This window comes from Hydra vulgaris, chromosome 01, assembly GCF_038396675.1.
Source record: "Hydra vulgaris chromosome 01, alternate assembly HydraT2T_AEP".
NCBI classification, from domain to species: Eukaryota; Metazoa; Cnidaria; class Hydrozoa; order Anthoathecata; family Hydridae; genus Hydra; species Hydra vulgaris.
The window spans coordinates 25,605,040-25,627,254 of record NC_088920.1 but is presented as its reverse complement, the minus strand read 5'-3'; the positions used below and the strand labels follow the sequence as shown (position 1 = coordinate 25,627,254).

At 31.2% G+C, this 22,215-nt stretch overlaps 1 protein-coding gene across 1 annotated transcript; it reads right to left on the bottom strand.

The window, feature by feature from the left end:
* Positions 1-1,422: 1,422 nt before the first annotated feature.
* Positions 1,423-20,491, bottom strand: LOC100205751 (U6 snRNA-associated Sm-like protein LSm1). The gene is made up of 4 exons (XM_065787766.1): positions 20,343-20,491; positions 20,183-20,251; positions 19,615-19,730; positions 1,423-1,618 (listed from the first exon to the last, which is right to left on the bottom strand). The coding sequence occupies exons 1-4, from the start codon at positions 20,401-20,403 to the stop codon at positions 1,442-1,444; spliced, it is 423 nt and encodes a 140-aa protein (XP_065643838.1). The 5' UTR covers positions 20,404-20,491; the 3' UTR covers positions 1,423-1,441.
* Positions 20,492-22,215: the final 1,724 nt, after the last annotated feature.

Genomic DNA, 22,215 nt, shown 5'->3' with positions numbered 1-22,215 from the left:
ACGAGATAGATGGATGCTTAAAAAAATCAAAGATGCTTCCTCATGTGACAAAACTATTTGAAAATATGTTGGATGACAATGAATAAAAGAAATTAGAAATACCTTGGAGTAATTAAGTGGTAGTTGGAAATTCATCTACAGATTTATTTTGCGAGGAACAAAAAGTTTTTGAGTTTGTGGTAAGGAAAGTGAAGAAATAAACAATTACAAGTCTTTCGAAAATAATTGTTTAATTAAGATATTGCTATAATTATTGAAATATGATTTTGTGTTAAAAATCCATCTGTTACTTTTTTTTCTTTCTTTATTTTATGTGCCCCAAAGAAACGGTCTTGTGACAGAGCACCGCGCAAAAGCATTTAAAAGGATTTTCACCCTTCTTTCCGAAACGATGTTGTGAAACTTTCCCGTAGGTTGATCCATATTGAAAATAAACCCATAATACAAGTTTATTTTTAAAGAAAACTTTTAGGTAAAAATCTTTTAAAACTGTTTCTTCAGCAGAGTTATCACCGTTGGGAATAACTTGCCACTTTACATAGTTAATTTCCAAAAATATCAAACAGCTTCATAAAAAAACTTCGTAAATTTTTGTTAAAACTTTTGTCGCTAACCGCATGTTACATACTAATTATGGTTTTGTCATTTGCAGTGTTTTTGTTTTGTAACAATACTTTGTTACTTATTACACTTATTACCTGATTTTGGTATTTGTTGTATGTGTCTTATACATTTTTTAGATACTTGTTACCTGATTTTGGTGTTTGTTGTATGTGTCTTATACATTTTTTTGCTACTTGTTACCTGATTTTGATGTTTGTTGTATGTGTCTTATACATTTTTTTGCTACTTGTTACCTGATTTTGGTGTTTATTGTATGTGTCTTATACATTTTTTGGACCTGGATGTCCTTTAAAACTTGTTGAGTAAAAGCAATTGCTTTTTTTTATTCACCCCTTATTTTATTAATGAACCATTCAATTATCGTATTAATTAACCATTTAATTATCGTGAAAAAACAACTTCAAATTCAGATTAAATTTAAAATTGAGTATAAACAATTTACTATTTTTCTAAAAATAAACTTTTTTTATAAAATATAATACTTGGTATTAATAATAATTTTGTTTCATAAATTGTAATTTACTACTCAAATACTCTAAACAATATATGTACAAACTCAAAGTTGAAATTTTTTTTACTCATAATAAAATTATACTACCTGTTTATAGTTTTCAACTAATGGCAAGATTATATACGTATGCATATATATATATATATATATATATATATATATATATATATATATATATATATATATATATATATATATATATATATACATACACACTTAAATACGTTTAAGTTAAAAAAAAAACTACAAATTTTATTAACGCAAAAAATTAAGAAAAGGGATCAAAATCAATTAGCAGCGTGTTTTTCATGCATAATCATCAAGACCCATATCGGGCATAAAAGGTGCTAAGCCTCTTTCGTGACGTAAATAGTTAAATCTTTTTTCTAATTGTTCTTTTTGAAGAAGTTCTACGCGTTGAGCTTCTAAAATTTCTTCGACACTCACTTCTTTTAAACCACTTGATTTTTCTTTTAATACATCCTATGTATATAAATATATATTATATAAATATGTATATAAATAAAATATAGTTGTATATCACATAATACGACCGTTGTGATATTATGTGATATAGTGGCGTATTATGTGATATAGTTGTATATCACATAATACGCATGACCGTCAATAATGATACCACACTGAAATAATAAACTTGGGCTTTAGTATACATTTATTGACCAAGATTCAAGTTTTGGGCAGAAAGCTTGGGCTTAAGTATCTTTTAGCCTTATAACCAAATACCCCTAAGTTTGCATTTTGATCATAAGTGGTTCACCTATACTTACTTTTTCAGAGTTTTTATTTATGTCAATAAATAAAAACTCTGAAAAAGTCAATCCAAACAACTTTTTTTGAATGTTTACTCTTTGTGTTTTATATTATAAGATGACACTGTATGTTTAAAATTAGGTTATAAAAATTAAATTTAGGGGTTGCTTGAACCATGAACAATGGGTGGGTCTCTAATATTATTAAAAAAAGTCTTTTAAAAATAGGTCAACGTGGGTCTCAAAAGAAGCAAAAATTATAATTATAATAATTATTTCATATAAAATTATTATTTTAGATTATTTTAGATTTTATTACAAAATAACTATGGTTTTTTAATTTAAAATGAAAAAAATGCATTTTCTACAAAACTTTTGATAATTAAATTAAAAAAAATATTTTTTCATAAAACGAATAGCACACCCTGTAAATATCCATGGCTAACATCACCCGAAAGGACCGAACAAATCCTTTTAGATGGGCATTATATAGACCTAGTGTGAACATTTAGAGCTGTTTTTGAAATCTTTTAACTACGTCCGAGCCATTTTTTTCATTTTTAAGTTATATAGTGAAAATAACCAAAATCCAAGATTTTCCAAAAAAATAAACAGCTCAAAATCATAAATTACAGTGATTTTTTTAAGTTGTAGGTATATAGAGATCATAATAAAATAATTTTAAGTCATTTCAAACATCCCAGAAGGTCAAATAATTATTGGAAATTAAAAAAAATGAATTTCATTTGAATTTAGTTACTTTGTAATGACTAAGCATCAGCAATGATTTTATGTACATGTACGCATGCACACACGCACGCACGCATGCACTAACTTTTCAAATTAAAAAGGGTTAAATCCTTCCCTGTCATCCCCCTTCCATTGGCATGAAGTACACAATAAGATTATGTACACAAAAAAATTGTGTACACATAAAGATTATCATGAAATTTATGAAATAAAAAACATTCATAATTATTTTTCCTTGTTGAATGAAGATCATTTTTTAAAATGAAGACATAAAGCATCAAAAATGCCAAATAAATCAAAAACACATGAAGAATGCAGAAAGTCTGTTTGTTTTCTTTGCATGAAGAAAGGAGACCGAGAGTTAAATGACTTTATCATTGGAAGAATTCACAAATTGTTGAAAACAGACATTGACTTTGCAGATGAAAGAGTCCCACAGGCTATTTGCAATGCTTGCCGAACTCTCTTGCAAAAAAGAGATGCTGGGGACATGAGTGTTTCACTTCCTGCAATCTACAACTTCTCTGCAATCATTGTCAAGCCTTTGACACGAACATCTGGTCCATGTGACTGCCTCATTTGCCAAATAGCAAAACTCAAGCTCAACCAGAAACATCCCTCGGCACCAAAAGAACAGAACAGAAATCTTGACCAAGGTGAATCTTCTAAGCCTGGCCCTTCACCAAAGTCCCGCTTACAGTTATCAGAGAAAAGATGCGCACAATGTTTTTCCATTTTTGCAAGAGGTTTCAGACATTCATGCACAATCGGAACAAGACCCCAAAACTTGCAAGCATTGGTCCAGTCAGATCCTGTTGGTGTTGAGCAAATTGCATCTGCCATCATCTGTCCGGCTGAGTCAAGCAAGAGGAGGGCAGTTATTTCCATTACCACCAGGTAATAATAAACTTCTGTGGGAATCACTTATACTCATAACTATTGTTGTTGTAATCATTCACAAGTAACAAAAAGTTGTTAAATTTATTTCATTTGCTTTTTAGGCCCAGCATCTGCACGCAAATCAACCAGTTCAACACTTACAATGCAAAGCTTGTTAAATGTTCAGTTGAACACAGGACTATCCAACACGGGAATGCGACAACTTGCCTCAACACTTAACAAAGCAACAGAAACTCGACTAGTTGAGCCATTTTTCCAGCAAAAGTTTGCTGCTGTAGGAAAATCGTTGAATGATTTCTTTCAACTATCAGTTGTCAACATTTCAGCAGAAAAAGGAAAAGCTGAAGAGAAGAGAACAATCATTCACTGCAAAAATCTTGAGGACTTAACCAACAAGGTGTTGTTGTCAAGGGAATACGGCTCCAATCATTTTGTCAAGCTTGGCATTGATGGAGGAGGATCATTCTTGAAAATGAGCTTAGCAGTTATCAAGGTAACTGATGAAGATGATGAAACAAGAAGTCCTCAGCAAAAAAGTCTTCGCTTGCTGACAAGCTCATCTGCCCGAGACACAGGTGTCAAATGGCAGCTCATAGTTGCCATCACTGAAAATGTTTCTGAAACATATGAGAACGTCAAATTGATGATGAACATCATTCAATTAAATGATGTTTCTTTCTGCATTTCATGCGATCTCAAGATGGCCAACATCATTTGCGGAATTCAATCCCATTCAAGCAAACACCCTTGTTGCTGGTGCAACATTGATTCTGACAATCTCTCAGAATGTGGAACATCCAGAAGTTTCGGATCAATCAAGGAGAGATTTGAAGCCTATGTTGCAGCTGGATCGGATACAAAATCAGCAAAAGATTTTGACAATATAATCCATCCACCACTGATTAAAATGGGTGACTCAACACTCATTTTGGATGTGATTCCACCAATGGAACTCCATCTTCTTCTTGGAATTGTCAATCATCTTTTCAAGAATCTTTCTGAGTTATGGCCTGGTGCCAAAGAATGGCCAACTTTGCTGCACATTCAGCTCCAGCCATACCATGGCTGACACTTTGCTGGCAATGAATGTCATAAGCTTTTGCAAAACCTTGACATTCTCCAAAGAATGGCAGAAAAAGCTTGTGCCTATCAAGCATTTGGTTTCATTGAAACTCTAAGACATTTCAAAGAAGTTGTCACTTCATGCTTTGGAACAACTCTGCAGGAAAATTATAAAGAAACGATTCAGAAGTTTAAAACTTCTTTCCTATTCTTGCCAATATCGGTGACACCTAAGGTCCATGCTGTTTTCTACCATGTTTCTGAATTTGTAGAAAAACATCAAACCTCCCTCGGAATCTTCAGCGAACAAGCATCCGAAGCAATGCATTCAAGGTTCAAGGTTCACTGAGAGCGGTACAAGCGCATTCCAACTCATCCAGAATATGGAAAACAACTCTTTAATTGTGTTGTTGACTATAACAGCAAGCATCTGTAACAAACAACACCTAAAAACTCAACTTTTTCAGAAATATATGTTTTGGACTAAAAAAAATTAGAAATTGTAAATTTTAGAATTTTTTGAGAAATTTAAAAACTGTTTTTGGATTATGCATTTTGTGAAGAAAGCTTTTAATTCTAGTCTCAAATTTGCAATATGTAAGAATCTGTTTATTTTTTATCATAAATATTGTCCAGACCAAGCAAGTTGTGAAAATATACTTTATGGAATTTTACACTTTGTGGTTATTTTACCATAGAACGTTAAAATGAGAAAAATGGCTCTGACAAACTTTTGGATGTTTGAAATGACTTAAAATTATTTTATTATGATCTCTATGATCTCTACCTACAACTTAAAAAAATCACTGTAATTTATGATTTTGAGCTGTTTATTTTTTTGGAAAATCTTGGATTTTGGTTATTTTCACTATATAACTTAAAAATGAAAAAAATGGCTCGGACGTAGTTAAAAGATTTCAAAAACAGCTCTAAATGTTCACACTAGGTCTATATAATGCCCATCTAAAAGGATTTGTTCGATCCTTTCGGGTGATGTTAGCCATGGATATTTACAGGGTGTGATAGAGTAGAACAGGGTAAAATGAAATAGCGGGTAGAATGAACTAGTTATGACATTTATTCTTTTGCTCTTTATTATCTTTATTATTTGATAATCTTTTGCAAATATTTTTAAATCACGTTGTAGAGAATACTTTTCTGAGTTGATATCAAATATAATTTTTAATGAAAAAAAATTTGTTATAAATTTTTAAGTTTTTGTATGCATAATAAGATTTTTTTTATTATCTTGAACTTAAAAATCTCGGAAGTTAAATTTGATATCATTGAACTTAAAAATTTTTCTGGTATAACTTTTTACGCTGATCAAGAATCTTTTTTCAAAATTAAATTTGCTATTTAGGAAAAAAAGTTATAAATAAAAAACGGAAAAGGAGAATTGTGAGGTTAAATAAAATACACTAATAATAAGCGACTCAAGTTCGCTTCTTGCATTCCACCCTAAATCTCCAACAATAAATTTTTTTTATTGAAAAATTTTTTCAATGAAATTTTTTTGAATTTAAAGGAATGACTTTTACTGAATACTTTTATTAAATGATTCTAATAAATGAATGAAATAGGCTAGTTACTCTCTTGTTAAATGCAGTTTTTATTAATTAATTAAGTCTCAAGTGACCAAGGTATCTCTATAAACTTTGTGCATAAATTTCAAATGAATTATTGTTAAATTTAATTTAATATAAAACATGCCTCGAAACAAATTGCATGCAAAGAAAAAAGAAAAATTATACATCGAAGAACAAGTTGCGCTTGCAGTGTTTAAAGAACAAAGCAGTGAATTTTCACTTAACAAATCTGCTAAATCATTCAGCATACCAGTAGCAACTCTTCACAGACGTGTCCACAACATAGGTGAAACAATTGGCAGTGGTTCAAGAACGAGATTGTCAAAACAATTTGAATCAGTTTTGGTAGACACGCTCACCAAATTATCTGATTGGAGCTTTGGTAGAACTTACAATAACATCATCACACTAGTTACCGACTATTTGCAACACCAAGGTCAATCTCATTTGTTTCCTAATGGTACACAAGAAAAAGATTGGTATAACCTTTTCATAAAACGATGGAGTCATTGGCTGAGCATTAGAGCCATAGGCAATATTTCATCACTCAGAGCCGCTTCTTGCACGCAAGAAATAGTTGCAAAGTATTTCAACACACTGCAAAGAGAATTTAACGTAGCAGGTATTAACCAAAACACTCCATGTCATTTGTGGAATTTTGATGAAATTGGCTTCTCTGGTGATCAAGGTAAGCAAAATATAGTTTGCTGGCGTGGTGCAAAATGATCATTGAAATTGGTTGGCAACAATGAAAAAATCCATTATACAGTTGGAAACTACATTAATGCTGCTGGTAATTGTCTTGCTCCATACTTTATTTTTAAATCAATAAAATATCTGTACAGAGATTGGTGTTTAAGTGGTCCAGATGATGCCATATATACTATATCTTCATCCGGATGGATGGAAGATAAGCAATTTGTGCAGTAACTCACTAACATGTATGTTTCCGCCATTAAGTAAATTCCAGGTAACTAGTTCAATCTAACTATGTTTATCTAATTTTACATTCACAAAAGATAATATCAATCTAATTATAGTCATTATATCTAACTTTAGGTATTCATATTTTAGTTGTAGATGTGACATGTGACACGTCACTTATCGGGTCGTACTTATTTGCATCAAAAACAATATCTTGTTAATTTGCTTACCAGCTCACTCGCCACTTATTCTGCAGCCACTAGATGTCGGCGTTTATTGCCATGTCAAAAGAGTTTGGTGTAAGTTACTTCAACAGCTTTATGCAGAGACAAAGTTCAGTAACTTATCAAAAGAATGTTTTAGTCACCAGCAAAAAAAACTTTACAGCTCTGGTGAAGTTTTTACACACCCAAATAGTCACTGGGTTTCAGAATACTGGCTTGTTTCTACTTGACATAAATAAAATCGATGTCAAAGTTGCAAATCGCTAATACATTTGAAACACCATAATCTGAACCTGAGCCTTCTTCATCTCAACAACCAGAATCTATGATAGTACCATCATCAATACTAGTACCAGGAACTACACTAACTCAGCCACTGCCCTCTGATTCTACACCAACATCTAGCATCAGCTCCAAATTCACCAAAAAAGCCACTCTGTCTGCAAACAACCTTCAATATTGTAGTAACTCTGGATATTCAAAAGGAAATTTAAAAAGAGGTTGAAAAACAACTGCAATCAGCCCTATCACTTGCAACAGCTTTGCAACCAATGTTTTGCATCCAACGCATTGACACTGAAAAAAAAAAAATGATTTGTACGGGAGTGTCTCAACAAGCTGAAATACTTGAAAGGTTGAAAGATGCTGAGAGCAAAAAAGCAGCAAAGCAAGCTAAAAAACAACATAAGCTTACCTCTAATGGCAAACAGCAAATAAACCAAGCAACAAGTCCAACGAAAATATTAGCTGCAAACCAATTTAAAAGTAAAAAGTGCCAAAAAATTTTAGGCAAAGCTTCAGCAAGTCAAAATATGGAAAGGTACCAGTGTGAAAATTCAAATTGCAAGGTTTGGCTATGTCAAACATACATTCCAAAGCGATACGTAAAAGACGCTGAGTTTTATTGCACAAAAAAGTGCCGCACAACTGAAAACTCAACCTCTAGTACCTCTAAACGATTCAACATCATCACAAGTATAAAAAAGTTTATTCTATTGGATTGATTTTTTAATTGTTATTATTGGTTGTTTTTTTAATTGTTTTTATTGATTGCTTATTGTTTTTTAACAAAATGTTGTCTTAATTACACATATATTTGCGTATTTTATTCTCCCTGTATGTCAGTGTAGAATAGAATAAATTTTTTTTTAATCAAATAAAGTTTCATAAAAAACTTAAAAAAAAAATTATTTGATTTTTATATATTTAAATACTTTCAATATTCATATTGAAAATATTATTATTGAAAGTATTTAAATATATAAAATAAAAAATATAGACTATAAAAATCTTTTTTTCCATTAAAGATAAATTAAAATCCTTAACTATTCCATTTGACACCATTTTACTATTTTATTATTTACCATTTTACATTATACTCTATTATTTTTGAAATTTTAATTTAATTTTTCGCTTCTTTTTTTAAATAATATTTGGGACCCACCCCCCACCGCTCAAAGTTCTTGAGCAATCCCCAATATGTATAATACCTGTCAAAAGCATTTTTGAGCATTTTTTAAAAATACATTACAACAAAAAAAATACTATGTTAATGATATTCATTCATAGTTTTTTCTGTTAGAAAATGAAAAGAAACCTACAATCTCCAAAAAATATTAGCTGAAGTGAGCTACCTAGAATGAAAAAATGTCAGCTGAAGTGAGCTACCTAGAATGAAATAATGTTAGCTGAAGTGAGCTACCTAGAATGAAAAAATGTTAGCTGAAGTGAGCTATATAGAATGAAAAAATGTTAGCTGAAGTGAGCTACCTAAAATGAAAAAATGTCAGCTGAAGTGAGCTACCTAAAATGAAAAAATGTCAGCTGAAGTGAGCTACCTAAAATGAAAAAATGTTAGCCGAAGTGAGCTACCTAAAATGAAAAAATGTTACCTGAAGTGAGCTACCTAGAATGAAAAAATGTCAGCTGAAGTGAGCTACCTAGAATGAAAAAATGTCAGCTGAAGTGAGCTACCTAGAATGAAAAAATGTCAGCTGAAGTGAGCTACCTAGAATGAAAAAATGTCAGCTGAAGTGAGCTACCTAGAATGAAAAAATGTCAGCTGAAGTGAGCTACCTAAAATGAAAAAATGTTAGCTGAAGTGAGCTACCTAGAATGAAAAAATGTTAGCCGATGTGAGCTACCTAAAATGAAAAAATGTTACCTGAAGTGAGCTACCTAGAATGAAAAAATGTCAGCTGAAGTGAGCTACCTAGAATGAAAAAATGTTAGCAGAAGTGAGCTACCTAGAATGAAAAAATGTTAGCTGAAGTGAGCTACCTAAAATGAAAAAATGTCAGCTGAAGTGAGCTACCTAGAATGAAAAAATGTCAGCTGAAGTGAGCTACCTAGAATGAAAAAATGTCAGCTGAAGTGAGCTACCTAGAATGAAAAAATGTCAGCTGAAGTGAGCTACCTAGAATGAAAAAATGTCAGCTGAAGTGAGCTACCTAGAATGAAAAAATGTCAGCTGAAGTGAGCTACCTAGAATGAAAAAATGTTAGCTAAAGTGAGCTACCTAGAATGAAAAAATGTTAGCTGAAGTGAGCTACCTAAAATGAAAAAATGTCAGCTGAAGTGAGCTACCTAGACTGAAAAAATGTCAGCTGAAGTGAGCTACCTAAAATGAAAAAATGTTAGCTGAAGTGAGCTACCTAGAATGAAAAAATGTTAGCTGAAGTGAGCTATCTAGAATGAAAAAATGTTAGCTGAAGTGAGCTACCTAGAATGAAAAAATGTTAGCTGAAGTGAGCTACCTAGAATGAAAAAATGTTAGCTGAAGTGAGCTACCTAGAATGAAAAAATGTTAGCTGAAGTGAGCTACCTAGAATGAAAAAATGTTAGCTGAAGTGAGCTACCTAGAATGAAAAAATGTTAGCTGAAGTGAGCTACCTAGAATGAAAAAATGTTAGCTGAAGTGAGCTACCTAGAATGAAAAAATGTTAGCTGAAGTGAGCTACCTAGAATGAAAAAATGTTAGCTGAAGTGAGCTACCTAAAATGAAAAAATGTCAGCTGAAGTAAGCTACCTAGAATGAAAAAATGTTAGCTGAAGTGAGCTATCTAGAATGAAAAAATGTTAGCTGAAGTGAGCTACCTAGAATGAAAAAATGTTAGCTGAAGTGAGCTACCTAGAATGAAAAAATGTTAGCTGAAGTGAGCTACCTAGAATGAAAAAATGTTAGCTGAAGTGAGCTACCTAGAATGAAAAAATGTTAGCTGAAGTGAGCTACCTAGAATGAAAAAATGTTAGCTGAAGTGAGCTACCTAGAATGAAAAAATGTTAGCTGAAGTGAGCTACCTAGAATGAAAAAATGTCAGCTGAAGTGAGCTACTTAGAATGAAAAACAGCAATAAGAACTGGAGTGTTACCTAAAAACCTTTTTCAAGGTTTTTAGGTAACACTCCAGTTCTTATTGCTGTTACAATTCTGTAATCAACCAAAAGATCCTAATTTAATTCCTGGTAAAAATTGGATCCTTTTACTTCTATTTCTTTACTTTTGTAATGCCTATTGTGGTATAAAAAAAAACAATGGATTTTCCTATTATGTATAGATTTTAAAGTTATTCTTCAAGTCAACCATAACTTCATATTGAGCGCTTGTTATTTTTTGGTGGTTAACAATAAATTAGTTTTTTTTTAAAAAAGAACCTATTTTTTAAAAAAAAGTCTGGATTTCAACTTTATCAAACTTCTAGAGACTTCCCCTATAAGATGTTTACAATGCGTTTTTGCACTCTGTCTATAGGAGAAAGGGCATCATTAAAAGATTTGCCCCAGATATGGCAACAGTATTTCATACAAGGCCGGATTTGAGATTTATAGAGATAGAGAATAGAATCCGAAGTAAGAAAGTGTTGAGCTCAATAAAGAGATGCAACCTTAGCAGATGCTAATTTTGCAACTGATTTGATATTTGGTTTCCAAGAAAGATCGGAAGTAAGTGTTAATCCTAGAAGATGAAGAGTAGATGACTCATCAAGTACATCACTGTTCGTAAATATAGGAAGATCTAACTTATTGCAATAACAATTGGCTGAAAAAAATTGAGTTTTATCTGTATTGAAGTTCACCAGCCACTGTGAGCCCCATGCTGTAGCAGAAGTGAGATCCTTTTCAAGCTCAAATCCCCCCTCCAAGCAATCAGAGAGAGTTGGTTACTTATCGCGACCAGAATAAATGGTAGTATCATCAGCAAACAATGCCAACTTCGATGTGAGAATATCTGGAAAACTGCTTATGGAAATTAAAAAGAGTATAGGGCCATGGATAGAACCTTAAGGAACCCCTGAAACTACAGAATAAGAAGAAGAGTGCTGTCCATCGAGGACAACTTTTATACTACGATTGGAAAGGAAGGATTCAATAATCTTAAAGATGTTGCCCGATACACCATAAGAAGAAAGCTTATGGAGAAGACCAGCATGCCAAACTTTATTTAAAGCATTTGAAATGTCAAGACCGATGGCCTTAACCTCTCCACCATTATCTAACGCACCATTATCTAGTTTTGAGAGTATAGATGACAGCTCCGGAGAACACTTCTGCAAGACTATAACAGGTATGTTGTCTGGGCCACGAGCTGTAGAAGAGTCTAGGCAGGAAATCATTTTAGAAGCTAGAGAGATACGAATGTTAAGCAATGGATCAATCTGTTTGTTGGCAATATCAGGTAGAACGCAACTAGTGGAATCAAGAGATGATTTTGATGAAAAGTTTTTAGCAAACAATTCAACATTTTTTTTAGATGTGGTGACAAAGTCTGAGCCATACAAGAGAGGTGGATTTGCCCTTATTATTAATACTATTAAAGATTCTCCAGAAGTTGCGAGAGCAAAATTTTTGAGATACGAGTTTCATGACCTGAGAATAGCGGGCTTTGGCGTTAGACAAAACCTTTACAATGGTTTCTAGCAGAAATAAACAGACGTCTGTTTTCTGGAGAATAGTTTTGCTGATAGATATGGAAGTAACGGTTTAGATTGGTAATCGCAGCAGCACAGTGTAAGGAAAACCATGGAGGAGAGTGAGACTTGACCTGGAATCATCAAGAGGGAACAAAAGATTCCATGCCAGCCTGAATCCACGAAGTTATGTAAGAAGCACATTTGTCAACAGGAAGACAAAAGATTTCTACCCAAGGGCCATCACAAAGAAAATCATGGAAAGAATCCCAGTCAGCTTTACTGTAGTTGTAAGAGGTACGATAATAAGGGGGATTCAGGTGATGAAGAAGAATGAGATATTAGTTTTAGAGAGATCAAACTGTGATCAGAAGCACATAAGGGTGAATGTGGAGAAACAGAGCACCGACTAGTCAGAAACAAGACATAAGTCGAGTAGAGAAGGTAAATGATTCAGGTTGTCTGGAAAGCGAGTTGGAAAGTTGACTATTTGAGTTAGGGATTGAGAAAAGCAAAAGTTGTGGGCTTTAATGCCTGCAGAATTACTGACACTAGAGCCAAGCCATTCAGAGTGGTGAGCATTAAAGTCACTGACAACAACTATAATAGCTGATGAATAAAGAGAGAGGGCTTGGTCAATATCATCAGAAATAACATCAAAAAGAGTGCAGTCTTGAGATGAAGGAGAGATATATAGAACAAAGAGAAAGACGATAGAGTGAAGCAGTGCTAAACGAAAGCACATAAAAGAATAGTCTGTGGATTCAAACCTAGTTTCACAACAAATTGGTGAATTCTTACGAATGTTAATGCCCAGGCCAAGCATGTGACTATTGGAGTCTTTACGAATTAGAGGAAGATAACCATCAACACTAAGATCACAAGATGAGACAGCCGAACTCAAATTAGTCTCACAAAGAGCAAGTAGGTCAGGCGAACTTTGCAAGAGATAAGACTCAACAGAAGAAAAGTTACTTCGAAAACCATGAATATTAGTGAATGATAGGTTTAGAGAACTTGGTGATGATGATGGCTTTTTGTGTTTTATAGTTTTTGGTACTTTATTCATTTTTAAATTAAAACCATAAAACTGAGTTTTAGAGCTGTACCCTCATTAATAGAATGATAATAGAATGAGTTGCCTAGTAATAAAAACACAAGCAAAACTCACGCATTGAGTCAAGAAGATCCAGCATTCAACATCCTAAACTGGAAACAATGTATTAAAAATACATCTGTGCCAGCCTAATAGATGAAGGAGGGGTGCGAGGCTGGTATATAGATATAGAGAGGCTAAGGTTATTGCTTTCAACATTTCTAAAGTCTTTGATAAAGTTTGGTATACTGGTCTCTATAAGCTCTCTTCTTACGGTAGGTCAGGTAACATCTTTAAGATTATTGAACCATTCCTTATTAGACGTAGTATTAAAGTTGTCCCCGATGGTCAGCACTCTTCTTTATATCCTGTAACTTCAGGAGTTCCTCAAGGTTGTATACAGAACTATCCATTTTAAACCATTGAGGTCGGCAAATTACTGCCGACCTCAATTTTCCTAATTCCGAGGGTTATATATATATATATATATATATATATATATATATATATATATATATATATATATATATATATATATATATATATATATATATGTATATATATATATATATATATATATATATATGTATGTATGTATGTATGTATGTATATATATATATATATATATATATATATATATATATATATATATATATATATATATATATATATATACACAGGGGCTATTCTAGAAAAAAATTTTTGGGCGATAGTACCCCCCTATCCCAAAAAAATTTAGCAGAAAATCGGCATTTTTAGCAAAAAAAAAACAATATTTCCTGTAAACATATGTATAAAAAAAAGGTCAAATTTGGTCGACGCTGTCAAAAACGGTCTAGAATAGCCCCTGATATGTATATATAAATATATATATATATATATAAATATATATATATAAATATATATATATATACACTATGCGGTAGCAGTGAAGTGGTAGAGCCCTCATAAGCAAGAAGTTCCAAGTTCGATCCCCACCAAATCACTGGTAGTTCAACGCTCAACTTATTTCTCCGCGCAGCGGCCTTGTTCTTTGAGGTTCGTGTTTCGGAGTTATAGAGTTAAAAGAGGGTTGTAACCACAAAAAGTAGCCTCCTCAACTGTAGCGGCCTTCTCAGCCTTGGGGAGGTGAATTAAAAAAAAAAAAGTATTAATAAAGTTTACATTTGTGTATTTGAGTCCACTTTTGCATGGTCGTCTTTAATTTTAACCATAAACTGCAAACTTTATTTTAATTTTTTTAATTAACTTAGAAATTTTTAATTGATAAATTGCTTGCCCTCAGAACAAAAACCTCAGTTGATGTTTTACCTACTTGTCAGCATTCCTTACATGTTTAGCACTCCTCCACATGTTCAGCATTCCTCACATGTTCTACATATTTATTAGTCAATGTAGTAGCACTCTTAGCATTTTCTACCACATATATATTCATGAATACAGCACCAATATATTTTTGGATGAAGCACTATACTGTTAATCTGTAATCACAGGGTTTAACTACTGCTTTGATGTACTTTTCAAATCTTTTTTCTAGGCTGTCTAACTTTTTACCATCACCATTGTTTTTTATAATTGGATTTTGTGTGATTATACTCAATGTTTTCCTATGCTAATCTTAGGATTGTTACTATGTTTATTTAACAGATCTAACTCTGTAATTTATATTGTAAAAATAAGTAAATAAAAACTAGCATTCGATACTTTAAACTAAATGAGAACAGTTAGTTCAACCAAACTTTCAATACCATCTCATAAGTTTGGTCACTGTATACATTCCAATCAACACATTGCAATATTACAAATATAACATCCAAACAACACTTCGCAACATCACAAATTTAACATTCAAATAACATCATAAAAACAATCGCAATATTACAAAATTATAAAAACTAGTTTTCTAAAGTTATTTTAGAAAAATGTGAAACAAAGTTGTTCAATTCATATTAAAAAAAAAATTTTCAATAACAACTTTAATTAAAAAAAAATTATTAAGAAGCAAAAATCAAAAATTATTTTTAGCAAATAAATTTATTTAAATGACTCAAATACACAAATGTAAACTTTATCAATACTTTTTTTTTTTAAACATCTTCACTTCCAACAAGGCTGCAAGCAACCACTATTAGAGTTAGAAGTTACTGGAAAAGAAAAGATGAAGTTTATAGAGCAACATATAGATTAAAAGACTGCAAATTATTTGAATCAGGAAAACAAGATGATGGGAGCAAATTCCAAAGAACTGATGTTCGAGGAAAAGAACTGGACAAATAAGAATTTTTGGAGCATTTTGGAACAGTCATAGTAAAAGGATGAGACAATTGAATAACAAATAACACGAGAATGGATTTTAGTAGACAGCAAAAGAGATGTTAGCTCTTTAGAGCAGATCCCATTATAGTATTTACAGAAAAAAGAAAGAGAAGCAACATTACGACAATGTGATAATAGTTGGAGGTTGGTTGCAAGAGCAGGTCCAACTATTTTTACAATGCGTTTTTGCACTTTGTCTAAAAAGAAAGGGCATCATTGGAAGATCTGCCCCAGATATAGCAACAGTATTCTATACAAGGACAGATTTGAGATTTATAGAGACAAAGAATAGAATCTGGAGTAAGAAAGTGATGAGCAGGATAAAGACATGCAAATTTAGCAGATGCTAATTTTGCAATGGATTTGATATATGGTTTCCAAAAATGGTAAGAGTTAATCTGAACGAAATTAATCAGAAGTTAAACGAAGAGTAGATGACTCATCGAGTACATTACCGTTCATAAATATAGGAAGATCTAAATTATTGTGATAATGATTAGATGCAAAGAAAGTTGAGTTTTATCTGAGTGAAGCTCATCAGCACTGAGAATCCTTGCTGTTGCAGAAGTGAGATCCTTTTCAAGCTCATATGCTCCTTTCAAACAACCAGAGAGAATTGACTTCTTATCAAGACAAGAATAAGTTTTTTTATTTTTTTTATTCACCTCCTCAAGGCCGAGAAGGCCACTACAGATGAGGAGACTACTTAATAGTGGTTATAACCCTCTCTCAACTCTATAACTCCGAAACACGAACCTTGACGAACAAGGCCTCTGCGCGGAGAAACAAGTTGAGCGCGGTACTACCAGGGTGGGGATCGAACCCGGAACCTCTCACTTATGAAGCGAGCGCTTTACCACTACACCACTACCGCATATGTAGTATGCGGTAGTATCATCAGCAAACAATGCCACCTTGAATAAGAAAATTTCTGGGAGATTGTTAAAGTAAATTAAAAAAAGTATATGGCCAAGGATAGAACCTTGAGGAACCCCTAAAGTTACAGGATATGAAGAAGAGTGCTGTCCATCGAGGACAAATTTAATACTATGACTGGTAAGGAATGATTCAATAATCTTAAAGATGTTACCTGACACACCATAAGAAGAGAGCTAATGGAGAAGACCAGCATACCAAACTTTATCAAAGAAATGTTGAGAGAGAAACGTTTAGAAATGTTGAGAGCAATAACCTTAGCCTCTCTATATCTATCTAATGCACGATAAAACCTATCAGTTATTACAGTTTACAAATCAGCAGTAGAATGAGAAGATCAAAACCCAAATTGATGATCAGAAAGTAAGTTACTAGATTCAAGATTCAAGATTAAGTGTTTGTTAATTAAAGACTCAAAAACCTTATGACAGTAAGAAACTTATGATAGTAAGAAGACTATGGTAGTCAGACAAGTCATATCGCTCTTCAGAATTTTTGAAAATAGGGATAACAGATACCGCAAACTGGAAAACAAGGCTTTGATAAGCACTTGTTAAATAATTGTGAAAGTATAGACAACAGCACTGGAGAACACTTCTGCAAGACTATAACAGATATGTTGTCCGGACCACAAGCTGTAGAAGAGTCTTAGCAGGAAATCACTTTAGATACAGAAGCTGGAGTGATGCGAATTTCAATCAATTTGTTTGTCTGCTATATCAGGTAGAACATGATTAGAGGAATAAAGAGATGATATTAATGTGAAGTTCTTAGCAAACAATTCAGCTTTGTCTTTAGTTGAGGTTACAAAATCTGAACCATGCAAGAGAGAGAGAGAATAACAGATTTGCCTTTATTGTAGACACTGTTTAAGATTCTCCAGAAGTCTCTGGAGCCTTATTTTTGAGATGAAATATGAGATTTTTTGATCTGAGAATAGAGGACTTTGCCGTTAGTCAAAGTCTTTTAACAATGGTTTTTAGCATTAGTAAACAGACGTCTGTTTTCTAATCCAAGAAGTTATGTAAGAAGTTATGTAAGAAGCACAATTGTCAGCAGGAAGACAAAAGATTTCTACCAAAGGGCCATCACAAAGAAAATCATGGAAAGAGTTCCAGTCAGCTTTAAGGTAGTTGTAAGAGGTAGGATGATAGGGGGTTATCTTATTCTTATTATCTCATTCTTTTTCATCATCTTTCTGATGAAAGATGATGAAGAAGAATGAGGTAATAGTTTTAGAAAGATCAAACGGTGATCAGAAGCACCTAAGGGTGAATGAGGAGAAACTAAGCACTGACTAGGATCAGAAACAAGACACAAGTTGAGTATAGAAGGTAAATAATTATGATTGTCTGGAAACAAAGTTGCAAAGTTGACTATTTGTGTTAGAGTGAAGTGGTGCTAAACGAAAGCACATAAAAGAATTCTGTGGATTCAAACCTAGTTTCCAGACAAATGGGTGAATTCTTATGAATGTAAATGCCCAAGTCAAGCATGTGACAATTGGAGTCTTCACAAATTAAAGGAAGATAACGATCAACACTAAGATCACAAGATGAGACAGCCAAACTCAAATTAGTCTCACAAAGAGCAAGTAGGTCTGGTGAACTTTGCAAGAGATAAGACTCAACTGAAGAAAAATTACTTTGAAGACCACGAACATTAGTGAATGATAAGTTTAGAGAACTCGACGATGACTTTTAGAGTTTGCTTATTTGAAGTTTTAATAACATTCATGATTTAAAAATTTTTTTTTCAAACAAATCATTTAAGTACTGTGCAATTAAATATATTTTTTCATTAATTGGTTCACATATATTTTTCACAATTAATGTTTCATGAAATTCCTACAAATTGTTGTTTTTATAGTTTAGTGACGTTCTGCAAATAATCTATAAGCAACCGAAGTTATAGTATTTTAAAATTTCATTTATTTTGAATAAAAAGAGTACTTAATATTTGAAAATAATTTTTTCTTTAAATATTGTTAATTTGGTGACTCTTAATAATATTAGTACTAAACTTGATCATTTTATTTAAGAGTTTGCTTATTTTAGATTTCAATCGTATGCATAACTCCAAAACTCTTGTTTTGCAAACAAACTATTTCAGATTTCAATAAAAATAATTTTTTATGATTCCTATGCACAAAGTGTCAAAAAAAATTTTATTGAAGAAAAAAAAGCTTGTAAAAATTTAAATACGTTTACTTTTTTGTTATTTATTCGTAAATGATTGAAGTTACATGGTGAACAAACTTAGGATATTTTATGGCACACATTTTCATTTCTTTGCATTTTCTAGATTTTATCAAATATGTACCAACTGTTACTTGTGCAGTTGAAATATCCTTTGTGATTAGATTAAAGCTCATTTGAATTAGTACTTATGTTATGGCTTTTTCTAGAGTCAATTAGTTTTGCATTTTTATTGCATACACATTGCTTATAGTATAACTTTTATTACACGCCTTACCGAAGTATGGCTTCTTTTTGTTCTAAACATCTGTTCAACAGATCTTTATTTTATTTACCTACATCTCATATTGATTTTTTTCTTGCTTTACTTGGGCTTTACAGATTGGTATTGTCCTTTGATGCAAATACTTGCATTTTTAAAAATAACTTTAGAACTTTAGAACATTTAACAACAAAAGTTTGAGGCTGAGGTTACCTAAAGTTAGTTTCTTGTATTACCTTTTTTATGTTAATTTTTAAATTTATTTTTGTTAATTTTTAATTACTATTTTTATTTTCTTATTTATTATTACTTGTATTACTATTTTTATTTATTTTTACTTTTTTTACTTTTTTTGGTTAGGGTTTTTTGCACTGTATTTTGTGTAATTTTTAACTGTTATTTTTTGTATTAAAATTGTGTTTTAGTAAAAATAATCCTCTGCAATGTAATGATCAACAGGCTCTGGGAAAGTAAATAAATAATTTTAAAAAATTAACTTATAAAAACTGTTTTCAAATAATTGTAGTAAACAAAATAAAAACAAACCATTTCCCCTAACAACACTATGTTGTCACCACGAACAATAAAAACTCCACGTGATATGTCACCATACTTGTTTCCCACATGAATTCTTTCTATTGTACTTTCAAGGACCACATTTGCTGAAATTAATTTTTATTATTACTGTATTGAATTGTAATCAAATTTTACATTTCTTTTATTATAATTTTTATTATTATTTACTTTTTTTTTATTAGTAAATTAAAATATAAACCTTCTAAACAAATAAAAAACATTTATATTTCAAAAAACACATAAATTCTTGCCCAACAAGTGTTATTACATGTTAGTACTACAGCTTTTTTCAAAACGCTTCAAGATTTTTTTTACATATCTTGAAAAAAACAAAATTCATAATAAAAAGTTTTTTACAAAAATTTTTTATAAATTTCTTCATAACTCTTTAAAATTTTCGTTTAAAAAACTTGTTTCTAAATTTGTTTATTTTGTAAAAATCAACAAATGTATTTTTTTGAAAAAAAGATGTAGAGTTGATCAACTAGAACAAAACTTAAAAATATTTGCTAAAATATAAATTCACAATATCACTCACCAAATTGATCAACCGAGCGTAACTCGCCAATCAAGGTACGCCCATCTCTTAATACCACCAAAAGTCTTTCTAAAATTTCAATTTTGAAATTAATTCAGCAAACTATCGTTTATAAGATTTTCCATAGCAACAAATAAAAAAATTTCAAAATTTTACTAACTGTCAAGTTCTGTTAAAAGGCTTGCAGTACGTGTCTTTAAATAATGCATAAATCCTTCCATTATCAAAGTATACTTTATAGTTATCTGTGTGTAACAATAATGCTGTGGATAAAATTGTTAGCAAATAAAACTACAATGAATAAATGAATAATAAAGAACAACTAAACTAACAAAAATAATCAGTTTCTGTTGATTTTTTTAATCATTAAAAAGTTATACAAATATTGGCTTTTCAGAATATAACTATTTGAAAAAAACTTTGATACTAGAATTATATGCATATCTTTTTTCTTACAATACGTTTATTATTAAAGAAATGATTTTGAAGAAAAACTCTAGCTTGATTGTTTTTATCATTTTTAGCAACATCTGTAAGTACACAAGAAGTGATTTTACAATCCATATTTTTATTATCATCGTCTGATGAATTATCTGAGTCATCTGAAAATGTTGTTTTAGTATTAACTAAAACTGGAGTGGTCAAACTGATTTTATTAATAGAAACATCTTTATCGACACAACGCAGCAATTCTTCATCTAACTTTTCTGGGATAAGTATTTTTTTCTTCATCAATTTTTGTTTCTTATTTTTTTGTTCTCTCATTGATTGAACAACTTTTTTCTTCTTTTTCATTTCTTTTAGCAATTCAACTTGTTTTTGTCTTGCTTCTTCAGATTGCATTTTGCTTACCTTGAGACTAATGTCAAGCGGAGCTTCGTCATCTGAAGTTATTGATTCATCAGGAATGTTTTTAAATTTTAAATCTGTAATATCTTCCTTTGGTTTCTTTTTTACAACTATGGCTTCATGTTCAATTGTGGCTTCTTTTCCAGCTGTTGCTTCTTTTTCGACTTCATTTTCAACTGTAGCTTCTTCAACTGTAGTTTCTTTGTTTATTACAGCTTCTTTTTGAGGGGTTTTACTTTTTCTACTTCGAGTTTTCATTTTTTCTATTAAAATAATATCAATAAAACAGTAAAACTCTGAATGAAAAAAAAAATATTTTTGATATACAGCTGTAAAATATTTTTCAAAGTATTCAAATTATAAAAACTCAAATGTCAAAAACTCTTGCATTAAAAAAAATAATAATAATAACTAAAAACTGAAAATAAATTAAGAATTATGACATTTATAATATATATAAATATATATACATATATATAAATATATATACATATATATATTTATAATATATATGAATATATAAATATATAAATATATATATATATATATATATATATATATGTATATATATATATATATATATATATATATATTTACTATAAATATTTTATATAAATATATATATACAGACACAAAAACACACACATATATATATATACATATATATGTATGTGTATGTGTGTTTATGTATACCAGAGATGTAGTCAAGACAGTAAAGAATAAGACCAAAACATTATAACTTAAGGCCTTTAGGTTATGTATCATTTCACGATTTATACACATTACACTATAGTAAAATCGAACTACTTATGTGTTATATACAGTGGACTGTTGCAGTCTACTAAAGATATTTTTTATAATAACAGAAAACAGGTTTTTTCTATTGTTAAAAAAAATGTACTAATAGAAAATGACACAAGATCATCACAGGGTGAAATTACAAATAGCACACAACTCTAAGCCTGGCAGAAGCAAGCATGTTATGCTCTTTTTAAACTATACTAGCTACATATTATAGTCACACACACAAAAAAAATTCTAAGTAAAGTTGACATACTTCTACCCAATTTCATAACATAAATAACACTTTAATCCTAATAGTAACAACTAATGATTAATTACTAATTCATCAGTTGTGTTGACAGTTTTTGTAAAGATCAAGAAAGTGCTTTCAAGACTAAGGG

What these genes read in the sequence shown, in the direction of transcription:
- LOC100205751 (XM_065787766.1), bottom strand. Translation starts at nt 20,403, where the DNA reads ATGGAAGGATTTATGCATTATTTAAAGACACGTACTGCAAGCCTTTTA. An exon ending in CCTTTTAACAGAACTTGACA is followed by an intron (nt 20,252 to 20,342) that starts GTTAGTAAAATT and finishes TTGAAATTTTAG; the next exon opens with AAAGACTTTTGGTGGTATTA. An exon ending in ACGCTCGGTTGATCAATTTG is followed by an intron (nt 19,731 to 20,182) that starts GTGAGTGATATT and finishes AATTAATTTCAG; the next exon opens with CAAATGTGGTCCTTGAAAGT.